General features: G+C 39.4%; 1 protein-coding gene across 7 annotated transcripts in view; it reads right to left on the bottom strand.

The window, feature by feature from the left end:
* The window catches only part of TANC2 (tetratricopeptide repeat, ankyrin repeat and coiled-coil containing 2), a 371,608-nt gene that overhangs the window by 78,778 nt on the left and 265,368 nt on the right, over positions 1 to 27,462 (bottom strand). For all 7 annotated transcript variants that reach the window (XM_042256150.2, XM_027974357.3, XM_042256152.2 and 4 more), the window contains 2 exons: positions 17,822 to 18,103; positions 12,474 to 12,607 (listed from right to left, as the gene is read on the bottom strand). In XM_042256150.2, coding sequence (XP_042112084.1) covers positions 12,474 to 12,607; positions 17,822 to 18,103 — 416 coding nt within the window. The remainder of the gene's footprint in view (positions 1 to 12,473; positions 12,608 to 17,821; positions 18,104 to 27,462) is intronic.

The following is a 27,462-nucleotide window of genomic DNA, read 5'->3' as shown; positions in this document are numbered from 1 at the left end:
ACAGGCATAAAGACAGAAATATAGATCAATGGAACAAAGTAGAAAGCCCAGAGATAAATCCACACACCTATGGACACCTTATCTTCAACAAAGGAGGCAAGAATATACAATGGATTAAAGACAATCTCTTCAACAAGTGGTGCTGGGAAAACTGGTCAACCACTTGTAAAATAATGAAACTAGAACACTTTCTAACACCATACACAAAAATAAACTCAAAATGGATTAAAGATCTAAATGTAAGACCAGAAACTATAAAATTCCTAGAGGAGAAGATAGACAAAACACTCTCCGACATAAATCACTGCAGGATCCTCTATGACTCACCTCCCAGAATACTGGAAATAAAAGCAAAAATAAACAAATGGGATCTAATTAAAATTAAAAGCTTTTGCACAACAAAGGAAACCATAAGCAAGGTGAAAAGACAGCCTTTGGAATGGGAGAAAATAATAACAAATGAAGCAACTGACAAACAACTAATCTCAAAAATATACAAACAACTCCTGCAGCTCAATTCCAGAAAAATAAATGACCCAATCAAAAAACGGGCCAAAAAACTAAATAGACATTTCTCCAAAGAAGACATACAGATGACTAACAAACACATGAAAAGATGCTCAACATCACTCATTATCAGAGAAATGCAAATCAAAACCACAATGAGGTACCATTTCACACCAGTCAGAATGGCTGCGATCCAAAAGTCTACAAGCAATAAATGCTGGAGAGGGTGTGGAGAAAAGGGAACCCTCTTACACTGTTGGTGGAAATGCAAGCTAGTACAGCCACTATGGAGAATAGTGTGGAGATTCCTTAAAAAACTGGAAATAGAACTGCCTTATGACCCAGCAATCCTGCTGCTGGGCATACACACCAAAGAAACCAGAATTGAAAGAGACACGTGTACCCCAATGTTCATCGCAGCATTGTTTATAATAGCCAGGACACGGAAGCAACCTAGATGTCCATCAGCAGATGAATGGACAAGAAAGCTGTGGTACATATACACAATGGAGTATTACTCAGCCATTAAAAATAATACATTTGAATCAGTTCTAATGAGGTGGATGAAACTGGAGCCGATTATACAGAGTGAAGTAAGCCAGAAAGAAAAACACCAATACAGCATACTAACACATATATATGGAATTTAGAAAGATGGTAACGATAACCCTGTATGCGAGACAGCAAAGAGACACAGATGTACAGAACAGACTTCTGGACTCTGTGGGACAGGGAGAGGGTGAGATGATTTGTGAGAACGGCATTGAAACATGTATAATATCATATAAAAAATGAAATTGCCAGTCTAGGTTCGATGCAGAATACAGGATGCTTGGGGCTGGTGCACTGGGAAGACCCAGAGAGATGGTATGGGGAGGGAAGAAGGAGAGGGGTTCAGAATTGGGAACTCATGTACACCTGTGGCAGATGCATGCTGATGTATGGCAAAACCAATACAGTATTGTAAAGTAAAATAGAGTAAAAAAAAAAAAAAAGGAAAGTGTTCTGCTTTGAAATGACTCTTAACCTGTAGGTATGGTCATCCTAGCTCTTTAACAAATACTGGCAATATCACTTTTTAAAAAATATCTGAAATCCTTTTCATTAACATTTAAAAAAATGAACAACATAGGAAATGTTACTACACCTGGAAAGCTGAGGACAGGAATTGCTTATAAGCGAAGCAATGATGTCTGGCATAGTGTGGAAATGGAAATGAGGAGATGTACTTAGAAATCTCCACTCTCTTCTGTAGATAGATTGATCACTGCTTTATTACTGATCTTAAACACAATGTAAGGAATCCAAAGAGAAAGCTTGACAGCAATTGGTCTGTCCTCTCAATGAACAGTGAAAGTCAGTGGTTCTATCCACATGGACACAAATCTCCACTTTATAAAAAGAAAACAGCAAATCTCTGAATCAATATGAACTTTCATTATATTTTATCTCAGTTGATTTCCTATGTCAAGGCAAAGCACAGCTGAGCAAATCAGCTATAACTTACCCTCTACCTAAAGTAATGAGATACGAGTTTGAAGATAAAAAGTTTAAAATTTAGGAAGAGGGTTCTTGCCATGGTTTCATTAAAAATCATCTACACTCTTGGCTATCTGAAGTTTCACATAACAGAGATCACTGAGAAAGTTGCCCCTTCTGGGGCTACCTTTGTTTCTTTGAATTTAAAAATTTTTAGGCATTCCAAATATAAAATCTTAACTCCTCTGCAGACTTCAGGCAGAAAGACCATTCAACATCTTCATGAAATCTGTACTTTGACTCAAAATAGGTCACTTACTAGATATTTCCAGGCAGCTACACGGTAAGTAAATGTACATATAATCTGTCAAAAACACTTGGTATCTCTCCCAAATTATCTGTTGATATTACAACAACTTTTCCCGCATACACAAATAGTGAAGGGTAACAGATCACTCCCTACACCTCTGAGAAAGTGACCACAGCCTATATTCAGTCACTATTATTCCAGTAATACCAGACCAACTGGTATTACTGGAATAATAATACTGCAATATCAGACCACCTTACCTGCCTCCTGAGAAATCTGTATGCAGGTCAAGAAGCAACAGTTAGAACTGGACACAGAAAATCGGACTGGTTCCAAATTGGGAATGGAGTATGTCAAAGTTGTATATTGTCACCCTGCTTATTTAACTTATATGCCCAATACATTGCGCAAAATGCCAGGATGGATGAAGCACAAGCTGGAATCAAGATTGTTGGGAGAAATATCAATAACTTCAGATGACATCACCCTTATGGCAGAAAGTGAGGAGGAATTAAAGAGCCTCTTGATGAAAGTAAAAGAGGAGAGTGAAAAAGTTGGCTTAAAACTCAACATTCAGAAAACTATGATCATGGCATCCAGTCCCATCACTTCATGATAAATAGATGGGGAAACAATAGAAACAGTGACAGACTTTATTTTGTTGAGCTCCAAAATCACTGCAGATGGTGACTGCAGCCATGAAATTAAAAGATGCTTACTCCTTGGAAGAAAAGCTATGACCAACTTAGACAGCACATGAAGAAACAGAGACATTACTTTGCCAACAAAGGTCCATCTGGTCAAAGCTATGGTTTTTCCAGCAGTCATGTATGGATGTGAGAGTTGGACCATAAAGAGAGCTGAGTGCCAAGAATTGACGCTTTTTGAGTTGGAGTGTTGGAGAAGACTCTTGAGAGTCCTTTGGACTGCAAGGAGATCAAACCAGTCAGCCCTAAAGGAAATCAATCCTGAATATTCATTGGAAGGACTGATGCTGAAGCTGAAGCTCCAATACTTTGGCCACCTGATGTGAACAACTGACTCATCAGAAACGACCCTGATGCTGGGAAAGATTGAGGGCAGGAGGAGAAGGGGACAACAGAGAATGAGATGGCTGGACGGCATCACCAACTTGATGGACATGGTGATGCTATCCAACCATCTCATCCTCTGCTGCCTTCTACTCCTGCCTTCAATCTTCCCCAGCATCAGGGTCTTTTCTGATGAGTCAGTTCTTCACATCAGTTGGCCAAAGTACTGGAAGCTTCAGCTTCAGCATCAGTCCTTCCAAGGAGTATTCAGAGTTGATTTCCCTTAGGATTGACTGATTTGATCTTCTGTCCAAGAGACTCTTTAAGTCTTCTCCAGCACCAAAATTAAAAGCATCAATTCTTTGGGCTCAGCCTTTTTTATGGTCCAACTCTCACATCAGCTGTCATTGGCATCACTTAAAATTTTTTGGGGGGTCATGCCACATGGCATGCAGGATGGGGGATTCTGACTATGGATTGAATCTGTGTCCCCTGCAGTGGAAGTGCAGGCTCTTAACCATGGGACCACCAGGGAGGTCCCAGCATTACTTAAACTCTGATGTTGCCACTGACCTTCCTTCACACTCTCATATTTTTATTTTTTATTTCTCATCACTCTTTCTTGAACTCTCTCACTACCACCTGGTTGATTTCCTACTCAGCACATCCCTTCCACTACGTCTGTTTGGCTTTTCCTGTGTCTAGTGACCTCGTGGCTCAGGGTAAAAACATTTTCTTTGCCCTTTCTCCCTCAACTATGGCTGTAATTCGCATCCTGGGACTGGCAGCTAGGAATAGCTCAAGACTTCGGTTTGGCCTCAGTAATTTTCCAGCTTGGAGCTCTTTTTTTTGCAGTAGGATTTTTTTTTTAAACTTTTTATTTTGAACTAATTTTAGACTTAAATGTTGCAAAAAGATGTGTTTCCGTATATTCCTTACCCAGCTTCCCTTAACATCTTACATAATCATAGCATAATTATTGGAACCAGGAAATAACACTGGCACAACACTATGAACTAGAGGCAGTATTCAAATTTTGTCAGTTTTCTGCTCATGACCTTTTTCGGATCCAGCATTCTATCCAGTTGTTATTTCTCCTTAGACTCTTGTAGTCTGTAAGAGCGCCTCAGTCTTTGTCTTTCTTGACACTTTTGAAGAGTACTGATCCATTACTTTGTTGAGTATCAGTCAATGTGAGTTCCTCTCATGTTTTCCTCATATTCCAATTGAGATTTTTTTTGGCAAGAATACCATAAAAACAATGTTTTGTTCTTTTCAGTGGATCATGTCACAGGGTTCATGATGGGACATGTCCTGATACTGGTGGTGCTGACCTTGATTGCTTGGCTAAGGTAAAGGTTTCTGCCAAGTTTCTTTACTATAAAGCTACTGTCTTATCCTTTATAGTTAAATATCTTAGAGGAGTTACTTTGAGTTAGTGCAAATACCGTTCCTCCCCAAATTGTCACCTGGTAATTTCAGTATCCATCTGCAACATTATTATTATTACCATAATGTACTACCTGGTGACTACAGTTTACAGTCCTACATTATATAGTTGAAAATGACTGAAGAGAGTAGATTTTAAAAGTTCTTATGACACAAAAAATTCTGTAACTATGTGAGGTGATGGTTATTAACTAAACTTATATACATATCAAATCATTATGCCATACATCTTTAACTGATATAATATTCTATGTCAGTTAATCTCGATAGAACTGGGGAAAATGCATGATGAGATGCGTTTTTTTTTTTTTTTTGGCAAGAATACCACAAAAACAATGTTTTGTCCTTTTCAGTGGATCTCAACTGGAAAAAATCTCAATTGGAATATGAGGATGAAAAATGCAGGATGAAATACAAGATGCAGGTGTAACACAAGCTGGGGCCATCTAAGGAACTAAGGAGAGCCAGAAAAGCCTCCTTCGAGGTGAAACTTAAGCTGGAATCTAAAGGATGATGAGAAGCGGATTGGGGCAGGTGTGTCCCAGGCAAAGGAAGATAGCACGTGTGAAGCCCCTCAGGAAAGACATAGCTTTACACCTCCAGTGTGGCTAGAATGCGAGTGAGTGGGGAGAGGCAGGAGATATGAGCAGATAGATAGAGCAGAGGCTTTCATCTGGGGTGGCTCTGCTCCCCGGGGGACATCTGGTGACATCTGGAGACAGTTTTGGTCAACACAACTGCGGGTGGAGGGACACCGCTAGACAGTGGGCAGAGGCCCAGGATACTCCTGAGCATAGTACACTAAACAGGACAGCCCACAGACCAAGAGTTATCTGGCCCAAAATGTCAATGGTGTTGAGGCTGAGAAACCCTGGGCTAGATAAAAAATGTAAAGGCCCTCTGGGCTTTCCAGGTGGTGCTAGGGGTAAAGAACCTGCCTGCCAATGCAGGAGACAGAGGAGACTTGGGTTCAATCCCTGGGTCAGGAAGATCTCCTGGAGAGGCCATGGCAACCCACTCTAGTATTCTTGTCTGGAGAATCCCATGGACAGAGGAGTCTGGCCTGCTACAGACCATGGGGTTGCGCACCAATACAACTGAAACAACTTAGTACCCATGCATGTAAAGGTCCTTTACGATAATAGTCATGTTTCAAGAAGGGAGTTTGGATTCCATTCAAGGGCAAGGAGGAGGCACTGACAGATTTTAAGTAGCAAGAACAGAAATATGTTTTAGAAAGATTCCTCAGAGTTCAGTGCAGAGAACAGATTACAATTTATTCACTCATTTAACACATACTTCTGTATGTAAAGGTCCTTTACTGACCCAATAGTCATGTTTCAACAAGGAGAAATGAATGGTTTCCACATTCAAGAGTGTAGAGGAGTCTCACTATAAAGATTTTAAGTAGCAAGAACAGAAATATGTTTAGAAAGATTAGAGTGAAGTGCAGAGAACGGGATGTTTTGGGAGAATGACATTCTAACATGTATACTGACACCAGTCTATGTCTGAAGATGCAGCAAGGGCAATGACAAATGTTATGGGGAAACATGTTTGGGAAAAATTAAAGATTTTAAAATTTAAAAATGCTTAAAAATAAAAATAAAAATCAGCATATACATATGGAAAAAAAAAAAAAATAAAATAAAATTTTGGTGTTAATTTTTAGAGGGAAAAAAAAAACCCTAGACACATTTTATAAAACATCATTTATAGGTTATTTGCTGTTTAGTTTGGATCACATTTCTCCTAAAATGTAAATCTTTTCGAAATAGCCAACTGGAACCCAAACCAAATCTCATACTTTTTTTCTTTTTCCAAATCTCATACTTCACTGTTGTTATTTTTTGTTTTCCTCTCTCCCTATGAGTATGTGTGTGTATGCGCGGTATAAGTCTCTTATTATGCTCAACATGCATTTCTGAACTGCTGACATGATCACTTCCTTGGCTGATACCTTTAACACTAGCAGCAACTAGCTCAGGAACCATGATCATTTGACATCATTCTGATTTAGTACAGAACTAGTCTCTTGGCAAGGATGACATTTCAGTTTTTTTTCTTATATAGATTTCCTTAGGGGGGAAAAATCCTCTGCTTTTTGAGTCTCTGTGACACGTCTTAAAATTAGCTAGTTTCTCTAATTAGCTTATTTAAGAGGTATTAGCTTCTTAGTTTAAGGATTAAGCCAGTGACAACTTACCTAATGTGACAAGAGCTTCTAGTCACTTTTGAAAAAGAAAACTTTTTGAAGAAGAATTTGAGGTCAGTGAAATTTCTGGAAGGTGCTCCTTCACTGTAAGTTTCTTGCTTTGAAGCCATTTTCAATTATTGACAGATTTTTCCAAAAGAACACTAAACAAAAATCCTTCCTGTTGCACTGGAGAGCGGTACAGTGGTTAAAAGCCTGGACTCTGGAGCCTGCCTGCTTCAGTTTAAATCGTGGTTTCAAGTCATGTTCTAGTTATTTTGGTGAGTTACATAACCTCAGTATGAGGTGAGTTTCTGTATCTGTTAAATGGGAAGACGACTTACTTTATTGCGGTGAACACTGACTCTGTATCTGAGCTCTGCTATTTACTAATAAACTATCACTGAAGCACAGTGTCCTCATCTGTAAAATGGGGATGATAATGACCACCTCAGAGGTTCAAGGTAAGAATGAAGAAGTGAAATAACAAATATAATGTAAAAAGTACTAAGCTCAATGTGCATTATGCCCACAGTAAATAGAAGTTAGTCTCTCTGTCTGGAGAATTCTACATGTCTGACCACTCAGATAACAGAATGAAACCCTGGAAAAGTGATGGTTGTTCTAAAGTTACACATCCAGGAAAGGCTCTGAACAAGATCTCCACACACCTCAACTGTACTTCAGAAGAAATACATAATATTAACTGGAAATACATTAAGAGACCTAGACCTAGCAAAACCTGTCACTTCAAGTGAAAAGTGTTTCTTCAATAAATAAAACTGCTCTAAAGCTGTGACAAAAACTCAATGTTCTCAATTATGAAGAAGCATAAGAAGCCTCAAGAATACTATGAAATATCAATGATAATGAATGATACACAAGAACCGACACTAAGAACTCTATCAAATCAAGAAGTTTTTCTTTTTTTTTTTTTAAATCAAGAAGTTTTTCAAGGGTACTTTTAATTTTCATACAATAGCTTGCATTATCAAAATACTAACTGATTTGAAAAGATCTCATCATTTGTTACAGATGAGAAGCAAGGTTGCTGGCTTCTGCTCTATGCTTCTATAGCACAAACCTGTGTTTGAACTGGGACATGTGGCACAATTACTGGGATAACATTCAATTTTAATCTAAGGGGCCATTTGTTTCACAATGTTCAGTGTAAATTTTAAGATATTCCATCTCTGCATATAAACAGAGGTATTTATATTTTGCTTAAGGAAGAAATAAGCATGAAACTTTAAATATATTACTTAAGTATAAATAACAACTAGTATATCTCACTTCTAACATTTAACATCTTCAAAACATTGAATCAAACATCAACTTTAAGGAGTTATTTCTTATAGAAGGTTTGCTGCTGCTGCTGCTGCTAAGTTGCATCAATCATGTCCAACTCTGTGCAACCCCATAAAAATATCCCATTTCTAGGTACAAAAGAGATTGATTTATCTTGTGCTTAAGGAAGGCACAACCATGGAATTTAAAACATGATCAGTTTTCAAGTAAGTATAGTTACTAATTTCCTACTAAAAATAAATAGCATTTTCCAAATATTGAACATATGGAATCCTGGGATTTCTTTCTTTCTCTCTCTTCTAACTTTTTGACTGCACCACAAGGCATGTGGGATCTTATTTCCCCGATCAGATACTGAACTTGTGTTCCTGGCAGTGGAAGCGCAGAGTCTTAATGGGTAGACAGCCAGGTTTTTCTCCTGATGAGAGATTAAGAAGTGACAACATGTGAAGACTTTCTGTCTAGCACTCATCACCATCTGATATACCATGTATTTGTTTGTTTATTGGCCTTCTCCCACCACAAAAACGTAGGCTACATAATAACAGGGACTGTGTCTGTCTTGTTCACTGCTTTAGCTTCAATCTTGTGTTACAGGTGTTCCAAACATCTATTCCAAATGAATAAATAAATGACTGTGATGATGAAAGCTCTTCAGCATTTGTGTATTTCTAGATGACATTTATTCCGATTTTTCTAAAGTAGAGGCTGGAGTCAGCTTACACAAAGAAAAAACAAAGATGTCTTTTAAAGTTGCACTGAGTTAGCAGTGGAATGAGGGAAGTCTCAAACTGTTTTCAGTAGCCCATTTATAAATAGGTGTGTACCACTAAGTGGGGACAACTGAAACTGTAGTTGGGGGAAACATGCCATTTCTGGCTCACACCTGGACAGGATTTCTATGAAGAAATTAGAAGCTTATGACAGTGAAGATGCCTTCCTGTTCGCCACTACTGATTAACCATGACAAGAGACTTCTTCAAACACTGGAGACGGCATTCCTCCAAAATAAGAAGAATAAGAAACAGAAATGTGGAGACTTCCCTGGCAGTCCAGTGGTTAAGGCTCTGTGCCTCCACTGCAGGGGTGGGGGAGGGGAACAGGTTCAATCCCTGCTTAGGGAACTAAGATCCCACCATGCGGCCAAATAAATAAATAATTGTCACAAAATAAAGAAAAGATTATCACAGAGTGATTTGGGGGGAAAAAAAGAAACATAAACTCTGTTGATGAGAAATATCTAATCTGATTATAATACACAAAGATGGAATATGAATGCAGGATTAAGTGGCTTAACAGAAGAAGGTGAAGCAAGTGCTAGCTGAGGATATAAGGCCGAATCATCTGTCAAACCTCAGAAAAGCACAGGAATTATAAGCACCAGATACTGTGGAAAAGAGGGGTGAGGAAGGAAGTTGAAAACACAGACATTATTTGACGTTTAGGGAAGGAGCAGTTGATCCCCAGATATCCCTCCCATCTTGCCCAGCTGGGTGACTACCTTCCCCAAAACCCACAGGAAAGAGGATTATATTCACTCAAGAAAACTAAGTAAGAGAATCTAGGCTTAGGGACACCAGACACAGGGTAGGTAAGGAGCAGGTGCAGGACTGAAACAAGGGGCTTATGTAAAAGTCTGCAGTCTAAGTGATGAGACTTCACTTTCTCTCACTAGCTTCAGAATGCTGGCAACCAGGATATACACCCTCCAGAAGACTGGTGGATTCCCTGCTAGATAAGATGAACAGTGCAAGAAAAAAACTTATGGACATTGACTTTGGGGTTTTCCAGTAAAAGTTGACAGGTCATCTTAATTCTCTATAGGGAAGCTCTCCGCATACACAAGCTTCCACCAGGTTTTCATTACCTAACTATTAAGGAAGAGATAAGAGAACATACTGCATCCATAACACAAAAACAGTATGCTATAAAAAAGAGTGGAACAACTGGGGGAAAAAAGGACCTATTGGAAATTAAAACTATGATAGCCAATTTTTGTGTGTGTGTGTGAAAGTATTACAAGGTGATGTGCAGGAAATCTCTTTAAAATGGATCATAAAACAAAATAGGAAAATGAAAGTATAGGAAACAGGGAAGTAAAGAAGAGTATTAACATAGGAAATTAATTTTTGATTAAAAGGAGTTGTAGGAGATAACAGAGGAAGTGGTGGTGAGGAAATTATCAATAAATAATACAAAAGCATTTCTCTGAATCAAAGAATATACCCAGGGTTCTGCTGCTGCTGCTGCTAAGTCGCTTCAGTCGTGTCCGACTCTGTGCGATCCTACAGACCACAGCCCCCCAGGCTCCCTCGTCCCTGGGATTCTCCAGGCAAGAACACTGGAGTGGGTTGCCATTTCCTTCTCCAATGCATGAAAGTGAAAAGGGAAAGGGAAGTCGCTCAGTCGTGTCCGACTCTTAGCGACCCCATGGACTGCAGCCTACCAGGCTCCTCCACCCATGGGATTTTCCAGGCAAGAGTACTGGAGTGGGGTGCCATTGCCTTCTCCAGGCACCAATAGAATATGAAAAAAAAAAAAAAAGATCTAGTAAGAGTGGTGATAGAGAAGATTCTAAAAGCTTCTGGAGGGAAGAAAAAGTTAAGAATCAGGAATAAGAATAGTACTATATTGGGATGGAACTAGAGGATGAGATGTTAGATAGCTTCACCAACTCAGCGGACATGAGTTTGAGTAAACTCCGGGAAATAGTGAAGGGCAGGGACGCCTGGCGTGCTGCAGTCCACGGGATCACAAAGAGTCAGATATGACTTAGCAACTAGAACAAGAAAACCGTATTACTTAAATAGTAATATTGGAAGTTCAAGATGGATATCTTCCAAAAGGGAGCAGATATATGTATATGTATGGCTGATCCTAGCTATGTGCAGTAGAAGCTAACACAACATTCTAAAGCAATTATGCTCCAATATAAATTAACTTAAAAAATTAAAAAAAAAAGTGAATGCCTTCAAAATTCTGAGGGAGAATAATTTTTAAGCTCCAGTTTTATGATATCAAACAAATGGTAATGTATGAGAATGGAATAAAGACACTTTTATGAACATTATATCTCAGAAAACTACCTCCTTGGCATTTTTTCTTGGGAAGCTACCAGAGGATGTACTCCATCAAAGAAAGGAATATAATCCAGAAAGATGATGACATGGGATCAAACACAGCAACAGAACTTCCAGGATAACAACTAGCTGGTGAGCCTTGACAGCATCCAAGGTCCAGGTTAGTTCGATGCAGAACTCTGGGGCTTTTAGAGTGTGTGTGTGTGGGAATATAACTGACGTGGAAAGTTGTACTGAGAGCCATTTTACAAAGCATTAAGAGTTATGGAACGACAATCATTGTTCTGAAGAAAAAGAAGCAAATTTTAAAATGAGGCATTTCATAACCCAGGAAAAACAAAACTGCTCAAGAAGAAAATGTTATTCTTGGTTCTACAGTGAATCGTATTGCCACAGTATTAATACTGAAAATAATATCACACAGATTCAGACAAAAATCACGATATAACTGTAGTGACATGGTGGACAGAGCAAAGAAGGTGAAAGAGCTAAAATTCTCATCATCCATAATAAGCAGCAATGGATAATGTACAGAACTGATCAAAACAGTTATGGCAGGCCATAAATATTATTTACAGAGATGGAGGTATGGATCAGAGAAATATCTCTAAACATTGAAAGTGTTTGCCTTTGGGGAGAGCGTAGCTTGGGGAGGAGAAAAGAATTCCTGGTTTTTATTACAAGTCTTTGAACAGTATTTGATTTCCTGAACTATGTGTGTATATTGCTTTGATAATAATAAAGAAAATTACAATGTAAAATATAAAAAATTCATGGATAGTGCAGTACAGCAGGAAGTTATGAGCTAGGAATGAAAAGTTAAAAACTATATTGATTACTTATACTGTGATCTTGGGTAAATCATATAACTTTGAGTCTCCACTTTCTTATCTATTCGTTATGGGACTTTGGTTATTCCTAAGGGTCCTTCCAACAATAAGTTTTTGATTCCAAAATAACAAAGTATTTTCTAGGAACAGCAAAGAAAGAGAAAGTTTTCTCTATATTTTCATGGTATACCTATATATACCCTGCTTTGCTGGGGTCTCCCTGCCATTGTTCCGTTGATGTTAAGATGGCACTAGCGCGCCCGCACCCTGGGGATCCTCTCGTACCTGTGAGGCTAGTCTCCGCATGGCCTCCTCTTGCCGCCTGCGCATTTCTGGAGTTCCTGGGCAGCTTCCACTGGTGATGGAAGAGTGGGCTGACGGTGGCTGTGTGAGTGGCAGCTCTCTGTTGGCATCCACATCTGGATTAAAAAGATGAGATTTTGCATCAGATCATCATAAAACTCTGAACTGGTTGAAGACTGGCTAAATTCAATGTATTGCACAATCCCACAATTCTACTCTTAGGTATGTACCCAAGAGAATTTAAAATGTATGTCCATGAAAAAACTTGTACACAAATGCTCAAAGAAGCAAGATTCACATCAGCTCCAAAGTGGAAACAATCCAAACATCCATCAACTGATGAACTGATAAAATGTGGTACAGCCCCACAAGGGAACATTACTTGACAATAAAAAGAAATAAAATACCAATACATGCAAAACAACATGGATAACCCTTGGAAGCGTTACACTCACTCAAAGAAGCCAGTTGCAAAAGGTCATATAGTGTATGATTCTATTTATTTGAAATGCCAAGAACAGGAAAATTCACAGGAGACAAAAAAGCAGATTCGTGGTTGCCTAAGGGTGGAGATAGGGACTTAGCAGGGAAATGAAGACGGACTGCTAACGGGCATAGGATTTCTTTTAGGGGGGAATGAAAACATTCTAAGATTATGGTGACTGCTTTACAACTCAGTGAATACACTAAAATGCACTGAATTGAACCATTTAAATGGGTGAATTACAGGGTTAGGTGAATTGTAGCTTAATAAAGCTGTTTTTAAAAATTTCCATTTGTTCATGTTATTTAGGTAGTATCTTAACTACTACTGGGCTTCCCTGGTGGCTCAGAGGATAAAGCGTCTGCCTGCAATGCAGGAGACCAGGGTTTGATCCCTGAGGTGGGAAGAGCCCCTGGAGAAGGAAATGGCAACTCACTCCAGTATTCTTGCCTGGAGAATCCCATGGGTAGAGGAGCCTGGCAGGCTACAGTCCATGGGGTCGCAAAGAGTCGGACACGACTGAGCGACTTCACACATGCACGCTAACTACTACTAGAAATCATGGACTATATTTGTGAATATGGACAATATTTTAACAAGGGGCACAAAATAAGTAGGCTGTTACTGGATGGTCAACAGCTGCTAAAGAGGAGGAGGAACAGGGAAAATGGTTTTCATGTGAGTCCCTACCAGGAGGACTGAATCGAGACCTCTTCCACCCAACTGGCTGTTGCCTAGAGTTCTGGATACACTGTAGGAGGGGAGGTGTGGGAGACAGCAGTGAAAGAAGGCTGAAGAAACAGTAAGTCCAGCGGCCGTCACTGTATCATGCCTGTTGCTCGCTCCCTTGCTCCACTCGTTTCCCTTTATCTGGTCCTTGATTTTGTGGGTAATTATGGTCTTCTGTCTTCTAGCTGTTCCCTTCTGGAGACGCCTTCCTTTCTGTTTGGGTGTTTTTACTTTCTGCTTGGTATTCAGAGAAGAGTGGAAAACAAGTGAATTGGGAGGAGCTGCTGGTATACACAGCAAATTGGCAAAATGGATTTCTGGGACGAGCAGGGTTAGGAGAGGAGGAACTACTCACTGCACAGCTATTTGGGGGCACGGCAGCTGTTGGCAAATATCAAACCCAAACAATAACTACACTGAGACTTCTAGGGATAGGAGAATAGAGTCCTGTGTTAGACTGAACTTCCCTAACGACTGTACTGAGTATCTCTGTAGTTCATGTGATAATATCCCAGTTACGCAACAGGTCCATTTTCACAAAATGTTTTTGTTCTTAGAAGAGTGTATGTGTTGAGGGGTGGGTGATGATGGTGGTGGAGACTGATGGGGGAGTAAGGTTTGGGAAGGGGTGTAGGTGGCAGGCTAGTGCCTGCCTTGACAGCTCTTCTGTGCCTTCCCAGGGAAATGACAAGGAGGGGGCGGCTGGGGGCTGGGTGTCTGTGGGGGAAGGACAGAGCCAGGCAGCGCAGTGCTGCAGGCTAGACTGCTCACATCTTCTAGAGCAGTGCTGCTCAGCGTGGAGGAGGCGGAGGCAGGAGAACGACACAGGATGCAGAGATGGAGGCCAGAAGCTCCAATAACGTTTCACCTATTTTCATCATCACTACAACTACATCACTGACTGAGGGTTGGGAAGGCCAGTGGGATTCAGAACACACCTATCAAAGCTTAAGGTAAATTAAACTGTAAAAACTGAATTCAGTTCTCTCTCTATAGACATCATCCTTATTCACTAATGAAAAAAATTCTGTTACTGCCAGTGACATTTCCAGTGCTGGCTCCTATAGTAAAAGATCGATGCTGAAAAACAGCTTGTTCTTTATTCTTTTTTTTATCCTCAAAGAAATACTTTTAAATTGGTTAATATGTATTCAATTCATATCTGTTTACAGAAATAACAGAAATATAAAATAGAAACATACAGATCACTGATTTTTTAGAAGTAGTATTTTTGAGCCCCAATACTTGAAAAGTTTTAACCAAAACCTCATGAGGATAATACTACAAGAAAGACAAAACACGTGCCCTCAAAACTAGAAAATTTAATGAGAGAGACAATTCTAGAACAAACTGATGTTATATTTTATTATTAATCATTTGCATAGTGGAAAATGAAAATTTTATAAAAGTGTGTAGTTTTGGGGTAACACCAAGAGTTGATTTTGTTGTCCAGAGTTAATATTGAAATATCAGTAAATGACGTCAACCACTTATTCCTGACTCATCTTAAGGAGTAGTGGTCTGGTTTGAACATCAAAGATGACAACAAAAATTACTACGTCAAAGATTACAACAAGGCAGTGCTGGTTCTGTGTAATCCTGATAAATACACAGCCACATACTCTATCCCTTTAATACCTTTTCAAGTTGTGAAAGTTAACTATCAGGCCAAATCTCCAGTCTAACATGTGGACATTTATCACATGAATGGGAGTGTCCTGGTATTTTTAGAGTTTCTCTGGAGGTAAAAGGCAATGGATGTTGGAGAATAACTTGATGAACTACTTTTAGAGAACCTTTGCTTTGGGGAGCACATGGTCGTTTTTATTAACTCCTGCTCTCTCAGGCTTGGGGGAGCCGCTCCCAGGTACTTTCGCTTTCAGAGAAGGCAGTTCTTCTTGCCCTTGAGCCATGATTCTACCATTCTATTATCTGCCACAGTGATATACAGTGGAGTCAGAGAGACTATTACCTCTCTGGTTTTCTTCCTGACACAGCCAAATAGTTAACCTCTTGGATAACTCAGATAAGCAGTAGTCTGGTGTGATATGTACACACATTAAGCAAAGTACTGAAATAGGACTTCCCTGATGGTACAGCAGGTAAGAACCAGCCTGCCAATGCAGGGGACACGGGATCAATCCCTTCTCCGGGGAAGATTCCACAGCCAGGGAGCAACTAAGCCCACGCACCGCAACTACCGATGCCGCACGCCTAGAGCCCGTGTGCCACAACGAGAGAAGCACCTGCGATGAGCAGCTCTTGAACTGCAACAAGGAGCAGCCCCCGCCTGCCATGACTAGAGAAAGCCTTCGCAAAACAATGAAGGTCCAAGTCTATTAAAAATTAACAACTTGTGTACCAACATAGTAAAAAAGTTATACCAAAAAAAAAGGGAAAAAATAAGAAAACACTGGAATAGGTATGGCGAGTTACATTTAACCATGAAGACATCTTGGAATCGCAGAACTGTAACACAGGAATGAATCTTAAAGATCACCAAATTCTACTGATGCACTTTACGGGTGACAAAACCGAGGTCTCAAGAATTACAGTGAGAGTCTCAAAGTTACAACGTATTGTCAGTTTGAGCACTGGGACTCAACCTGTGGACTCTTGACTCCTCTGACATTCTGTCAATCTACCTCAGAAAAGCTTCATCCAGAAACCAAGCATGATATTGCTCTTAAGACATGAATTCTTCTGTACTAATTCTTACTACACCCCGGCAAACAGAGACTCTTGATTTCAACTGGTTTTCTTTCTAGACACTAGTTCTTCTACATGTCAGATTATCTGTAAGTTTACCAGCGGCAATGTGCTTACCTAAAGACATGAAATTGTTAATGCCAACAGAAGCCAGGATATTTGGGGGGTGTTCAGTGAGTTTCTCTTGAGTTCCCACAGCACTGTGCTAGACTCTGTAGCTACTATGACCTCAAACCAATCATTTCTAGTGGTTGCTGTCTAGAAATCTATGATGAGCTAGATGACTCATTTGGACTAGTAGAGCAATAGTTTCTTTTTGTTCTCTTATAACTAGCAGAAGCCAGGTAGACACACTCAAACAGTTAACCTCTTAGATGACTCAGATAAATAGTAGTCTGGTGTGATATTTAAGCACTCTAAGGAAAATACAGGAATAGGAATAAACAGTTACTTTTAAACATGAAGACATCTTAGAATCACATGGCAGTGTGATTTTAGCATAGGAGTCAATCTTAAAGATCATCTAAATTTGTGGTTCTCTGCATATACTATGTATAAGAATATCCGTACATGTCCTTTTAGCTCCTTAACTCGAGTTCCAGGCATAAACAGAGGGGAGCACAGCAAAATGGATGAGACTGGCCTCTGAAACCAGACTGATTAGGCGCAAATTCTAGTTCCACTCTACTGGCTGTGAAACCTGGGAGGGTTACTTAACCTCTCTGAGCCTCAAACCACTTATCTGTGAAAGGAAGAAAAGAGGACTACCTCACTTGAGTTTCTGAGAGGACTGGATGAACTAATATTTGTTAAACTCTTCGAGAGCACCTGGCACTAAGGACCATACAAGTATTTTAAAAACAAACAAGATCCTGATGGTGATCGTTAAACTGTGCCCTGCTGGTGATGAAAGAAGCATGAATATATATGAGATCTCAGCATCTCTTCACAAGGAAGCAGGAGAAATTCTTCAAGGACACAATGAAATTCACGCTCAAGCAGTGCAACAGACACCAATCACAAAGAAATGGAGGCTGCAAACAAGACTATGCCAGCAAGGCTGGGCACAGGCTGAGCAAAAGCTGACAGCAATGGATGCAAACAGCTCTAACAGGCAATAGCTGTACTCATTACCCGAAGGATGGACCAGCCAGCCAGCCAGGAGGGAAGACTCATACATTTATTCTGAGAGAAGGGGTTTTTCTGTCACACTTAGGTGATTGTCGGCTATATGGGCTAAATGTCAGCAGAGTATTACATTTTTTCTCCCAACTCCGAGTTGAAGATCCTCACATGCAAATCAGGTTTTGCAGATCAGAAAATGAAAGGATCTGAGACTTAATATAAAGATGAAACGAAATTTAAAAGCCATGTAGCAGAGAGTTCTTTTAAAAAAAAGGGTACCTACGTTTGGGGGAGGCGTGTGGGCTGTCGGAGGCGATCTGTCTCATCCGTGTTCCGTGGCAGCTGAGGGCCACCAGTCTGGAGATGATGGCGGTTTTGCCGAACCCAATGTTTCCCACGATCACGACTCCCTGGTTCACGTTGGTGTTTGAACTTTGAAGCTGAGCATCTATTTCATGGAAAACCCAATCCCGACCGACGAACACCGACTCTGTAGTGATGCTGGGCACTTCAAAGAGCAGGGGCTTCAGGGAGATATCGGGAGGTCTGTAAGGTGCAAAGCGGACTGGAAGGAACAATAAGAGAACAGGGGACTTAGGCCAGACTGTCGACACGGAGAGAAATAGAGAGCAAAAAATCAGTATGGTAGAGAAGACCATTGAGAGTTACACTGTGAGGGTATTCTGGGTTATTCAGAAAATAAGAAAACTCTGAATTTTGGTTCTGTACAGAGAGGCAATGATACATGAGCTGGAGCTACTTGCGACTGCGGCTGGCAGAACACAAACATGGCTAAAACAGCAGTAACTTATGTTATAGTCAGAAAGTCAGTGTGATACTCAAAATGATTTAACAATAGGGCTGGCCCAGGTGCTGGCAATTAGGAACAGTAGTAAAAACGCAGAGTCCCTCAAGCCTCCTTCTTGGCCTGGGGATAACCTTTAAAATGTTGGATTGTGAGGATCTCTAGGGTTGGGGTCTCGGGAGAGGCTGGGGTGTGGCAGGGAATCCAGTTGGCTGACAGCATCAGCTCTTTACCAACCTGCAAGGTCATATTTCAGTATTTAATCACCAACACAACCACACCACTACACATCAGTCCCATGGAAAGCAATGTGAAGAGAACTTGTCTATTTCTTTAAAAACACTAATGAAAAACAGTGATTCCTTTAAGTTCATTATGATATTTAAAATATATATATAGCAAGCATATTAGGGGAAGTAAAAGCTCTGATGGTATAAAAGGTTTCCAGTATGTTAAGTGGTCAAGAAAGCAGAAACTCAACTTTCACTAATGTCTCTACACCTGTACTGCTTATATTCATGCCAATTAAAAAAGATTTCTGGCTTCTACATACATGCACTGGGGACAAATCCCTATTGCTTTCCTCAAGACTTTTCTCTGTGCTTATGTAGTTGTGGGATGTGCTAAGTGCCAAGCATGAGCTCTAAGTGCAATGGTTCTCTAAAAACCTGTAATGTGACTTGGTTTCAATGGTCAACCTCCTAATAATACTGATGGTAAAAAGAAGTCCTGCCTGACCTCTCACATCTGAGTTAAATGTCTTCTTATCTGTTTTAAGAGTAGTTCTAGATGTACCATTAACCTCAGATATACAGATGACACCACCCTTATGGCAGACAGTGATGAGGAATTAAGGAGCCTCTTGATGAAGGTGAAAGAGGAGAGTGAAAAAGCTGGCTTAAAACTCAATATTCAAAAAACAAAGATCAAGGCATCCGGTCCCATCACTTCATGGCATATAGATGGGGAAACAGGGGAAACAGTGACAGACTTTATTTTCTTGGGCTCCAAAATCACTGCAGATGGTGACTGCAGCCATGAAATTAAAAAGATGCTTGCTCCTTGGAAGGAAAGCAGTGACAAATCTAGAGAACGTATTAAAAAGCAGAGCCATTACTTTGCGTACAAAGGTCCATCTAGTCAAAGCTAAGGTTTTTCCAGCAGTCACGTATGGATGTGAGAGCTGGACAATAAAAAAAGGTTGCATGCTGAAGAATTGGTGCTTTTGAACTGTGGTTTTGGAGAAGACTCTTGAGAGTCCTCTGGACAGCAAAGAGATCAAACCAGTCCATCCTAAAGGAAATCAATCCTGAATATTCACTGGAAGGACTGAAGCTGAAGTTCCAATACTTTGGCCACCTGATATGAAGAGATGACTCATTGGAAAAGACTCTGAGGCTGGGAAAGATTGAAGGCGGGAGGAGAAGGGGACGACAGAGGATGAGATTGTAGGATGGCATTAGTGACTCAATAGACACGAGTTAGGGCAAACTCTGGGAGATGGTTAAGGACAGGGAAGCCTGGCATGCTGCAATCTATGGGATCACAAAGAGTTGGACATGACTGAGTAACTGAACAAGATGTATCATTTATTTTTAAATTATTATTATTTTTTAAAATTTTATTTCTGTATAGTTAACCTTAGCACAGTACCTTGACACATAGTAGGTGCTCAATAAATGCTTACTGAAAGATTTAATTAAAAACAAAGCATTACATTCTAACCCCATATCATATTTTGGAGAATAAACGTCAGAGGTGGGAAGGGGATGAGACAGGAGAAAGGAAATCATAAAAGTGGAAATTACGTCTACTTATGCTAAAGCTGAAACTCCAGTACTTTGGCCACCTCATGCGAAGAGTTGACTCATTGGAAACGACTCTGATGCTGGGAGGGATTAGGGGCAGGAGGAGTAGGGGATGACAGAGGATGAGATGGCTGGATGGCATCACTGACTCGATGGACGTGAGTCTGAGTGAACTCCGGGAGTTGGTGATGGACAGGGAGGCCTGGCGTGCTGCGATTCATGGGGTCGCAAAGAGTCAGACACGACTGAGTGACTGAACTGAACTGACTGATACTGCTTATATTATTCTAGAACATACTTAAACCATTCCAACATCTTAATATAGAATCTGGAGATGGAAGCTTACTTTACTTGAGAAAAACACACACATGTAAACACTCTCACTTAAAACTATTGCAAAGCCATCTGAATGATAACTGAGCATTTTAAAAAAGGATAATTCCAAAAGTAGTACAAAAGTTAAAAATATAAAGTCAAACTCTAATAATAGAAGCAAATAGTTTCCTATGTCAGTTTTAAAATATCCCAAATTTTCACTTAAAAAAAGAAAAGGCTGTGGAGATACAGATACATGGTTACTCATAATTTCCTGATTCACATCTGTTTATCAAAATGTACTCTTTTAAAATACATATATAATTACAGAATTAGGTGAAAATTAGACTTTGACTTGCTAAAAATACTCTTAATCTAGTGCCTTACAGTTAAATAGATTCTACTTTACTTTTCTTTTAAAGTTTACTTTTCTTAAATATTATTTTATTGAGCTATAATTCACATACTGTAACGTTCATCCTTTTAAAGTATGTAAACCAGTGGTTTTTTAGTACATTCACAAAATTGCACAACCATCATTATTTAATTCCTAAAGATTTTCATCACTGTCCAAAGAAAACCACTTACCCATTAGCTGTCACTCTCCAGTCTCCGTTTCCCTAGTGCCTGGCAACCAAAAAGTTTCTGTCTTTACAGGGTTGTCTATTTGAGACATTTCACATATATATTACCATACAATAGCCTCTGGTGTCTGGCTTCTTCCACTTAGCATGTTTTTGAGGTTCATCCATGCTGTAACATGTATCAGTACTTCTACTGCTGAACAATATTCCATTATATGGATATATCACATTTTGTTTATCCACTTATCACCTGACAAACATCTGGGCTGTTTCCACTTTTTGGCCATTACGAATCACGCTGCTGTGAACATTCATGTACAGGTTTTTGTACATGTGTTTTCAGTTCTCTTGGGTATACTTCCAGGAGCAGTACTGCTGAACGTACTGCTGGGTCATATGGAAACTCTATGTTTTAGCTTCTTGAGAAACTGCCAAACTGTTCTATTTTAGTTTTGTTATTTTTTATGGAAGTAATATATTCACTACAGAAAATTTAGGAATAGCAGATAAACAGAATAATAATCTTACTCCCACTAGCCAGAGAGAAACACAATTCACTTTTTTCCTGAGTTTTGTCTGTACAAATAGATACTTATTTTTAAAACAAAAATCATACTATAGATACCATTTCATAACCTGCTTTTCTTGCTTTGCTTAGCAATTCCAAAGTTCTGAAAAAGTGGATTCTGTCAGACTTGCCAGCTTAACTGTTGCTTCAGTGGAAGGACTGATCCTTGGAGCGCTTCACTCCATCCTTTCCAATTATGTCACTTGACAGCAGGGGGCTGTTCACCATGCAAGGGGTTTCCTGGGTAGCTGAGTGCCCTTGGTGGGCAGACACTCACACAGACCTGCTGAGCTCTGGCTGAGCAATCATAGGACTCCCAGAGAAGAAGGAGAGAACAGAAGATCAATTGGCTTGATATGAGTCTAAGAAGAGATCTCAGGTCACAAACAGCTGGTTTCAGAACCAGAATCAGAACCTAATTCTTTTTTTTTTTTAATACTGTAGATTAACTCATATATATAGAATCTAGAAAAATGGTACTGATGAGCCTATTTGTAGGGCAGGAATAGAGACACAGACATAGAAGATGGGCTTGTGGACACAGGGGATGGGGAAGGAGAGGGAGGGATGGACCGAGAGAGGAGCACTGACATGTGTCCACTACCACGTGTAAACAGATAGCTAAGGGGAAGCTGCCGTTTAGCACAGAGACCTCAGCTTGGTGCTCTGTGATGACCTAGAGCGGTGGGATTGGGGAGTGAGATATGAGGCTCAAGAGGGAGGAGACATATGTATACATATGGCTGATTCGCACTGTTGTACAGCAGAAACTGGCCTAACACTGAAAAACAATTATATTCCAATTAAAAAGAATTGGTAAATAAAGAAAAAAACTCCTAACTCTGACTCCAAAATCCAGGGTTTTTTTTTTTTTTTTTTGCATTATACTATGTTTCTCTATAGCATATCAGTATTAAATTTGAAATCTGGTCATCAGTTATATCACTGATGACTAGAACTGAGCGGACTTGGCTGACTGGGTAGGCTAGCTTCTTTCTCCTTCACCTCTCCTGTGCTTCCCTTTAGAAATGGCATGATTGGCCAGAGAGAGAGAGGAGAGCTTCTCAGACACTCAGGTGCTTTCTAGACTAACAGACTTATCTGTTCAGGTCTACGATTACTTAACATTTTGTCTCAAAAGGGGCTTTCAAGAACATGACCGATGCTGATTTATAATACAGGGTAAGTACAGACTCAACTTCAATGCTGAAGTTTCTGAGAAAAATTCTATTAAGATAACTTGTTCTCACGTTGACGTAATCTCTCATCATATTTTATTCTACTGAGAAAGCTCTGACATTTTGAAAAGTTATTTTAAAAATTTTCTAAAAATGTAATCAATTCACAAAAGCCTCAAGGGAAGAACAGACAAAATTAACCCAGCACCATATGGTAAAACAACTGTAGACACCAAGAACAGCCCAGAAACGATTTCTGTACCTCAGAACCTAAGGCTTTTGTCAGATCAATATGATAAAAGAAAGCCACACTCTCTATGTACCAACAATAAATTTAGGGCATATGAACAAGAAGGCACCCTGGCCTCCGCCGTGGGACATGGAGGTAATGAATACTTTTTGTGGCATTCATCTTCCTAAATAAATGTTTCTTTGTTTAGGAGATCAGCTGGCTTCCAAGAGATTTTCTAAAGCAGAAACTATGGAAATAATCCAGTGAGAAAGAACCATTGCAACTGTAGCTGAGCCAAGGGAAAAAAATGAGCTAAACTATACATTTAGCAACAGATTTCAGTTCTCTAAGCCCTGGTACCCAAGACGTGGATGTCCCAGGGCAGCAAGAGACAGGAAGATCATCCCACGCTTCTCAAAACATTCCCAAGTATACCGACATCTGGAATTTAATTTGAAATTTGTTAAAAAAAAAAAAATGATGTGTGGTTGAAGAGAAGGGCAGAATGGATAGATATATGATAGAAATAATAAAACATTAATGACATACTCAAGGCAAGTATATGAGTGTTTATTGTGAAACTTGTCCTTTTGGGGGTATATCTGAAAATATTGCTAATAAAATGTTGAAAGAAAAAGCATCGAAAGGAAAAACATTCCCATAGAGTACACAAATACGGAAAGTTTTGGAAAGCAGTTTTTTCTCCTTTTTAAGAAATGTAATAACCACTCAAGACTCAGATCTGTGTGTACATCTCTTCAATGCAAATTAGGCTTGTGACAGACCAATGAAAGCTCTCTAGGAAACGGTCTCTGTGAGACCATCAATATGAATAATCATGTATCTGGACTTACAGAGAAAACTGACCTTTCTTTAGCTAGAGCAAAGAGTAAACATTTAAAAAACAAACAAAAGTGCATTAGGGCTAATAGACCAGCTTGTCCCAGTGCAAATATAAACAGCTGCAGCCAAAGGAAAAGGGGAAAGGGAAGTGGGGGCAAAAGAGCTCTAACTGGATTTAGACTAAAGCATATTTACTCGTGGAAAACAACCATGAATCATTTGAAAAGAAGTCAGTCACGGGATTGGCAGAAGAAAGGGTCTGTGTCATACAGCCAAGGTCTGGTACAAACAGTAGGGTTGTGCTTCCTCATATTCCTCCACAATGGCTGTAAAGTCTAGCCTGGAAGCACCTCTGTTCCTCAGAACAAAAGATAATTTCAGGCTTATTCTTAGGCTTCAGGCTGTGCATGTTATTCTCCACACAGCACAGGAAAAACACAGGTGCTTCAGACAAAACCTGGTATCACATCAGCACCCAACATAAGTCAATAAACATGTTAAGTTTTTCTTAAGTATGCTTATGAAACCAAGGCAGGGCTCATCTGCCTACTGAGTTTCTCGAAGGCTCACACTCCCATTTACAACAGTCAATCTGTTTAGGGTCTGTTGCTTATTTATGGCACTAAAGAAAAGAACTACAGTAGGCAGGTCCTCCTACCTAAGGAAATGGAGTTTTTGAAAAATGTAAAGCAATTTGAAGCAGGTCCTAAAAAACAATCTAAAGATAACAGGTTGAGAAATGTTCATTCCAGATAACTTCTGCTTTAAAAAAACAAACAAAAAACAGATTAAATAAAGCAGAGTCATTTTCGGGGTCAGCAGGGAAACCTACAGCAGAGTGGGTAAAACTGGACTTGGAGCCAGGCTGCCTCAGTTGGTATCCTGTCTCTGTTACTCACTAGCTGTGCAACCTTAGGAAAGTTACTTATGTTCTTGATCTCTCAGTTTTCCTCATCCTTAAATCAGGGATAATCATGACATGGCAGGATTAAAGCAAGTTAATACAAAAGTGTGCCTAGGACAGTGTCTGTTGGTTAACTGCCGTTGTGGGTACTTCTGTCCATACCATCAAGCCAAAAAAGAATACAGTGTAACCTAATCACCTTCCTCCCACATACATTTATTTAAAACAAAACAATGAAAAGGATATTGAGAACTCTCCTAGAGCCCTCACCCCTTTGAACTACTGACTTATATCCCTTCATCCTTTCACCCTCCAACATTTTTTAAAAAAATTTTATTGGAATGTAATTGCTTTACAACGCTGGGTTAGTTTCTGCTGTACAACATCATGAATCCACCATAACTATACATATATCCCCTTCCTTTTGAGCCTCCCTCCCACCTCACCCCCCATTCCACCCATCAAGGTCATCACAGAGCACCGAGCTGAGCTCCCTGTTCTATACAGCAGTTTCCCACTGGCTATCTATTTCACACATGGCAGTGTTATGCATGTCAACCCTACTCTCAAATCGTCCCTCCCTCTCCTTCCCAACCCTGTGTCCACAAATCCACTCTACATCAACACCTCTACTCCTGCCCTGCAAACAGGTTCATCAATACCATTTTTCTAGATTTCACATATATGCATTACCATATTATATCTATTTTTCTCTTTCTGACTTATTCACTCTGTATAGGAGGCTCTAGGTTCATCCACATAAACTGACTCAATTTCATTACTTTCTATGGCTGAGCACTAGTCCATGGTATACACGTACTACTGAAAGAGCCACACTTGCTGTCTTCAGTTCCGTAACAGGAGTCTAGCTTCCTCCCACATTACTCTGTTGAACTGTTTTGGTTAATGACACTAAAGATGGTCTAACTTTTAAGTCCAGTGAATTATTTTTAGTTTTTACGCTTAACCACAGCTCGGTACTTAATACTTTTAACATATCCCCAATTTTTGAAATAAATTCTTGGGTTTGACATAGTAACACTTTCTTCTAGTTCTTTTTGGGCCCTTTCTTCCTCTTCTTCAATGATTCTTCTCTTCTGCCTCTCTCTGAAATACTGCCAATCTTAGGTTATATATTTTATTGTTTTTTTCTTCTTCATGATCTTCCTGGGTAATCACAAAGGAACAGACTAATGGCTTTTACAACTATCTAAGTGGTGATGGCTTATATTTGTCTTCCAGATCCCAGTTCTAAACTCCTGTACAGCATTCTCAGCAACTTATAAGAGTTATCTCTGTGGATTTCCAGTAGGTATCTCAAACTTAAAATGTTTAGAACTAAAGTTTGATCTCATTCACCTTAACCTATTCTTTATTTTCCATTCAATGTCTCTAATTAAATATTCCCATCTGTCTGGTCTCCCAAGATAGAAACCTGGGACTCATCAGGACTTCTTTCTGGACCTTTATATCTGATTTGTCACAGGACCTATCATTGATTCTTAAGGAATTTCTTTCAGATATATTTCCCTGTTTTCTTTTCCCATTCCACTGCTATTTATAGTGATATAACCTCTGGAGGAGCTTCTAGATCATTCTAAGCCTCAGTTTAATTATCTTTAAAATGAGGATAATAAGAATATCTATTTCATAAGGCTAAATAAGAAAATGCACATTAATTTCTTAGTTCAGAACCTAATTAATCCTCAACTGAGTGACAGTCATATGGTTCAGATTCTCAACATCTCCTGTTTTCACCATATACTTCAACAAGCTTTTTTAAATATAAATTTATTTATTTTAATTGGAGGCTAATTACTTTACAATATTGTATTGGTTTTGCCATACATTAACCTTATATCCCATATATTCTTCCTGTTTTTAGCCATCAACTACATGTATCTGATAAAATCATATCAGCATCTACACTTCCACCCTTGTATCTCATCAACTTAACCCTACCACAATCACCCAACCTGGTAAGTTCTTACTAACTAGGGCAGCTCTTGTCATAGGGAATATACATTCAATAATGTTTAATAAATGAATTCATGAATGAAAACAGTGAATATGAATTTTCCATTCGCAACTGCAGGGAAATGTTCACAGACTTGTCTTTGGTAGAACAGGAAGGCTACAGGAAGACAGTTATAGGATGCAAACTCAGGTCTTTGAAAATTACTTGAACTGTACCATGATAACAAAAATAAACGAATTATCTGTTTCCCACCTTTCAGGGATAAATTCTTATTTAAAGTTTACTGTCATAAACAAGAGAGCCATTAAGTAACAAGACATTTGGAAAAGAAAAACTGTTATTTTCCGAGCTCTGTGCATATCACAGGGAAGGCCTGGATGCTGGCTAAGACACTGATAATCAAACAATCATATTCCCACAGGAAGCTGGGAGAAGGGAGAAAATGTGCTTTAGAGCTAGTGTCCAAAGAGGATAGAATATATATTTTTTAAAGACTATTTTCCCTTTCTTTCTGAAAAGTTACTGAGAAGGCTGATGCCACACACATCCATTTAATAACTAATGTCTTGCTAATGTGACATGTGGGATTTACTTTGTGTAAATAACAAACTATATTTAAAATTCCTCATTATTATAGGTAAAATATGTATTTTAGCTTTTAGAAAACCCAGTTCTAACCATCAAGACGGTCATTTTCTGATGAAAGATG

The sequence above is a fragment of the Ovis aries genome, chromosome 11 (genome assembly GCF_016772045.2).
Source record: "Ovis aries strain OAR_USU_Benz2616 breed Rambouillet chromosome 11, ARS-UI_Ramb_v3.0, whole genome shotgun sequence".
Classification (NCBI taxonomy): Eukaryota; Metazoa; Chordata; class Mammalia; order Artiodactyla; family Bovidae; genus Ovis; species Ovis aries.
Note: the sequence above shows the minus strand (reverse complement) of the source record. Positions and strands in the feature narration are given on the sequence as shown.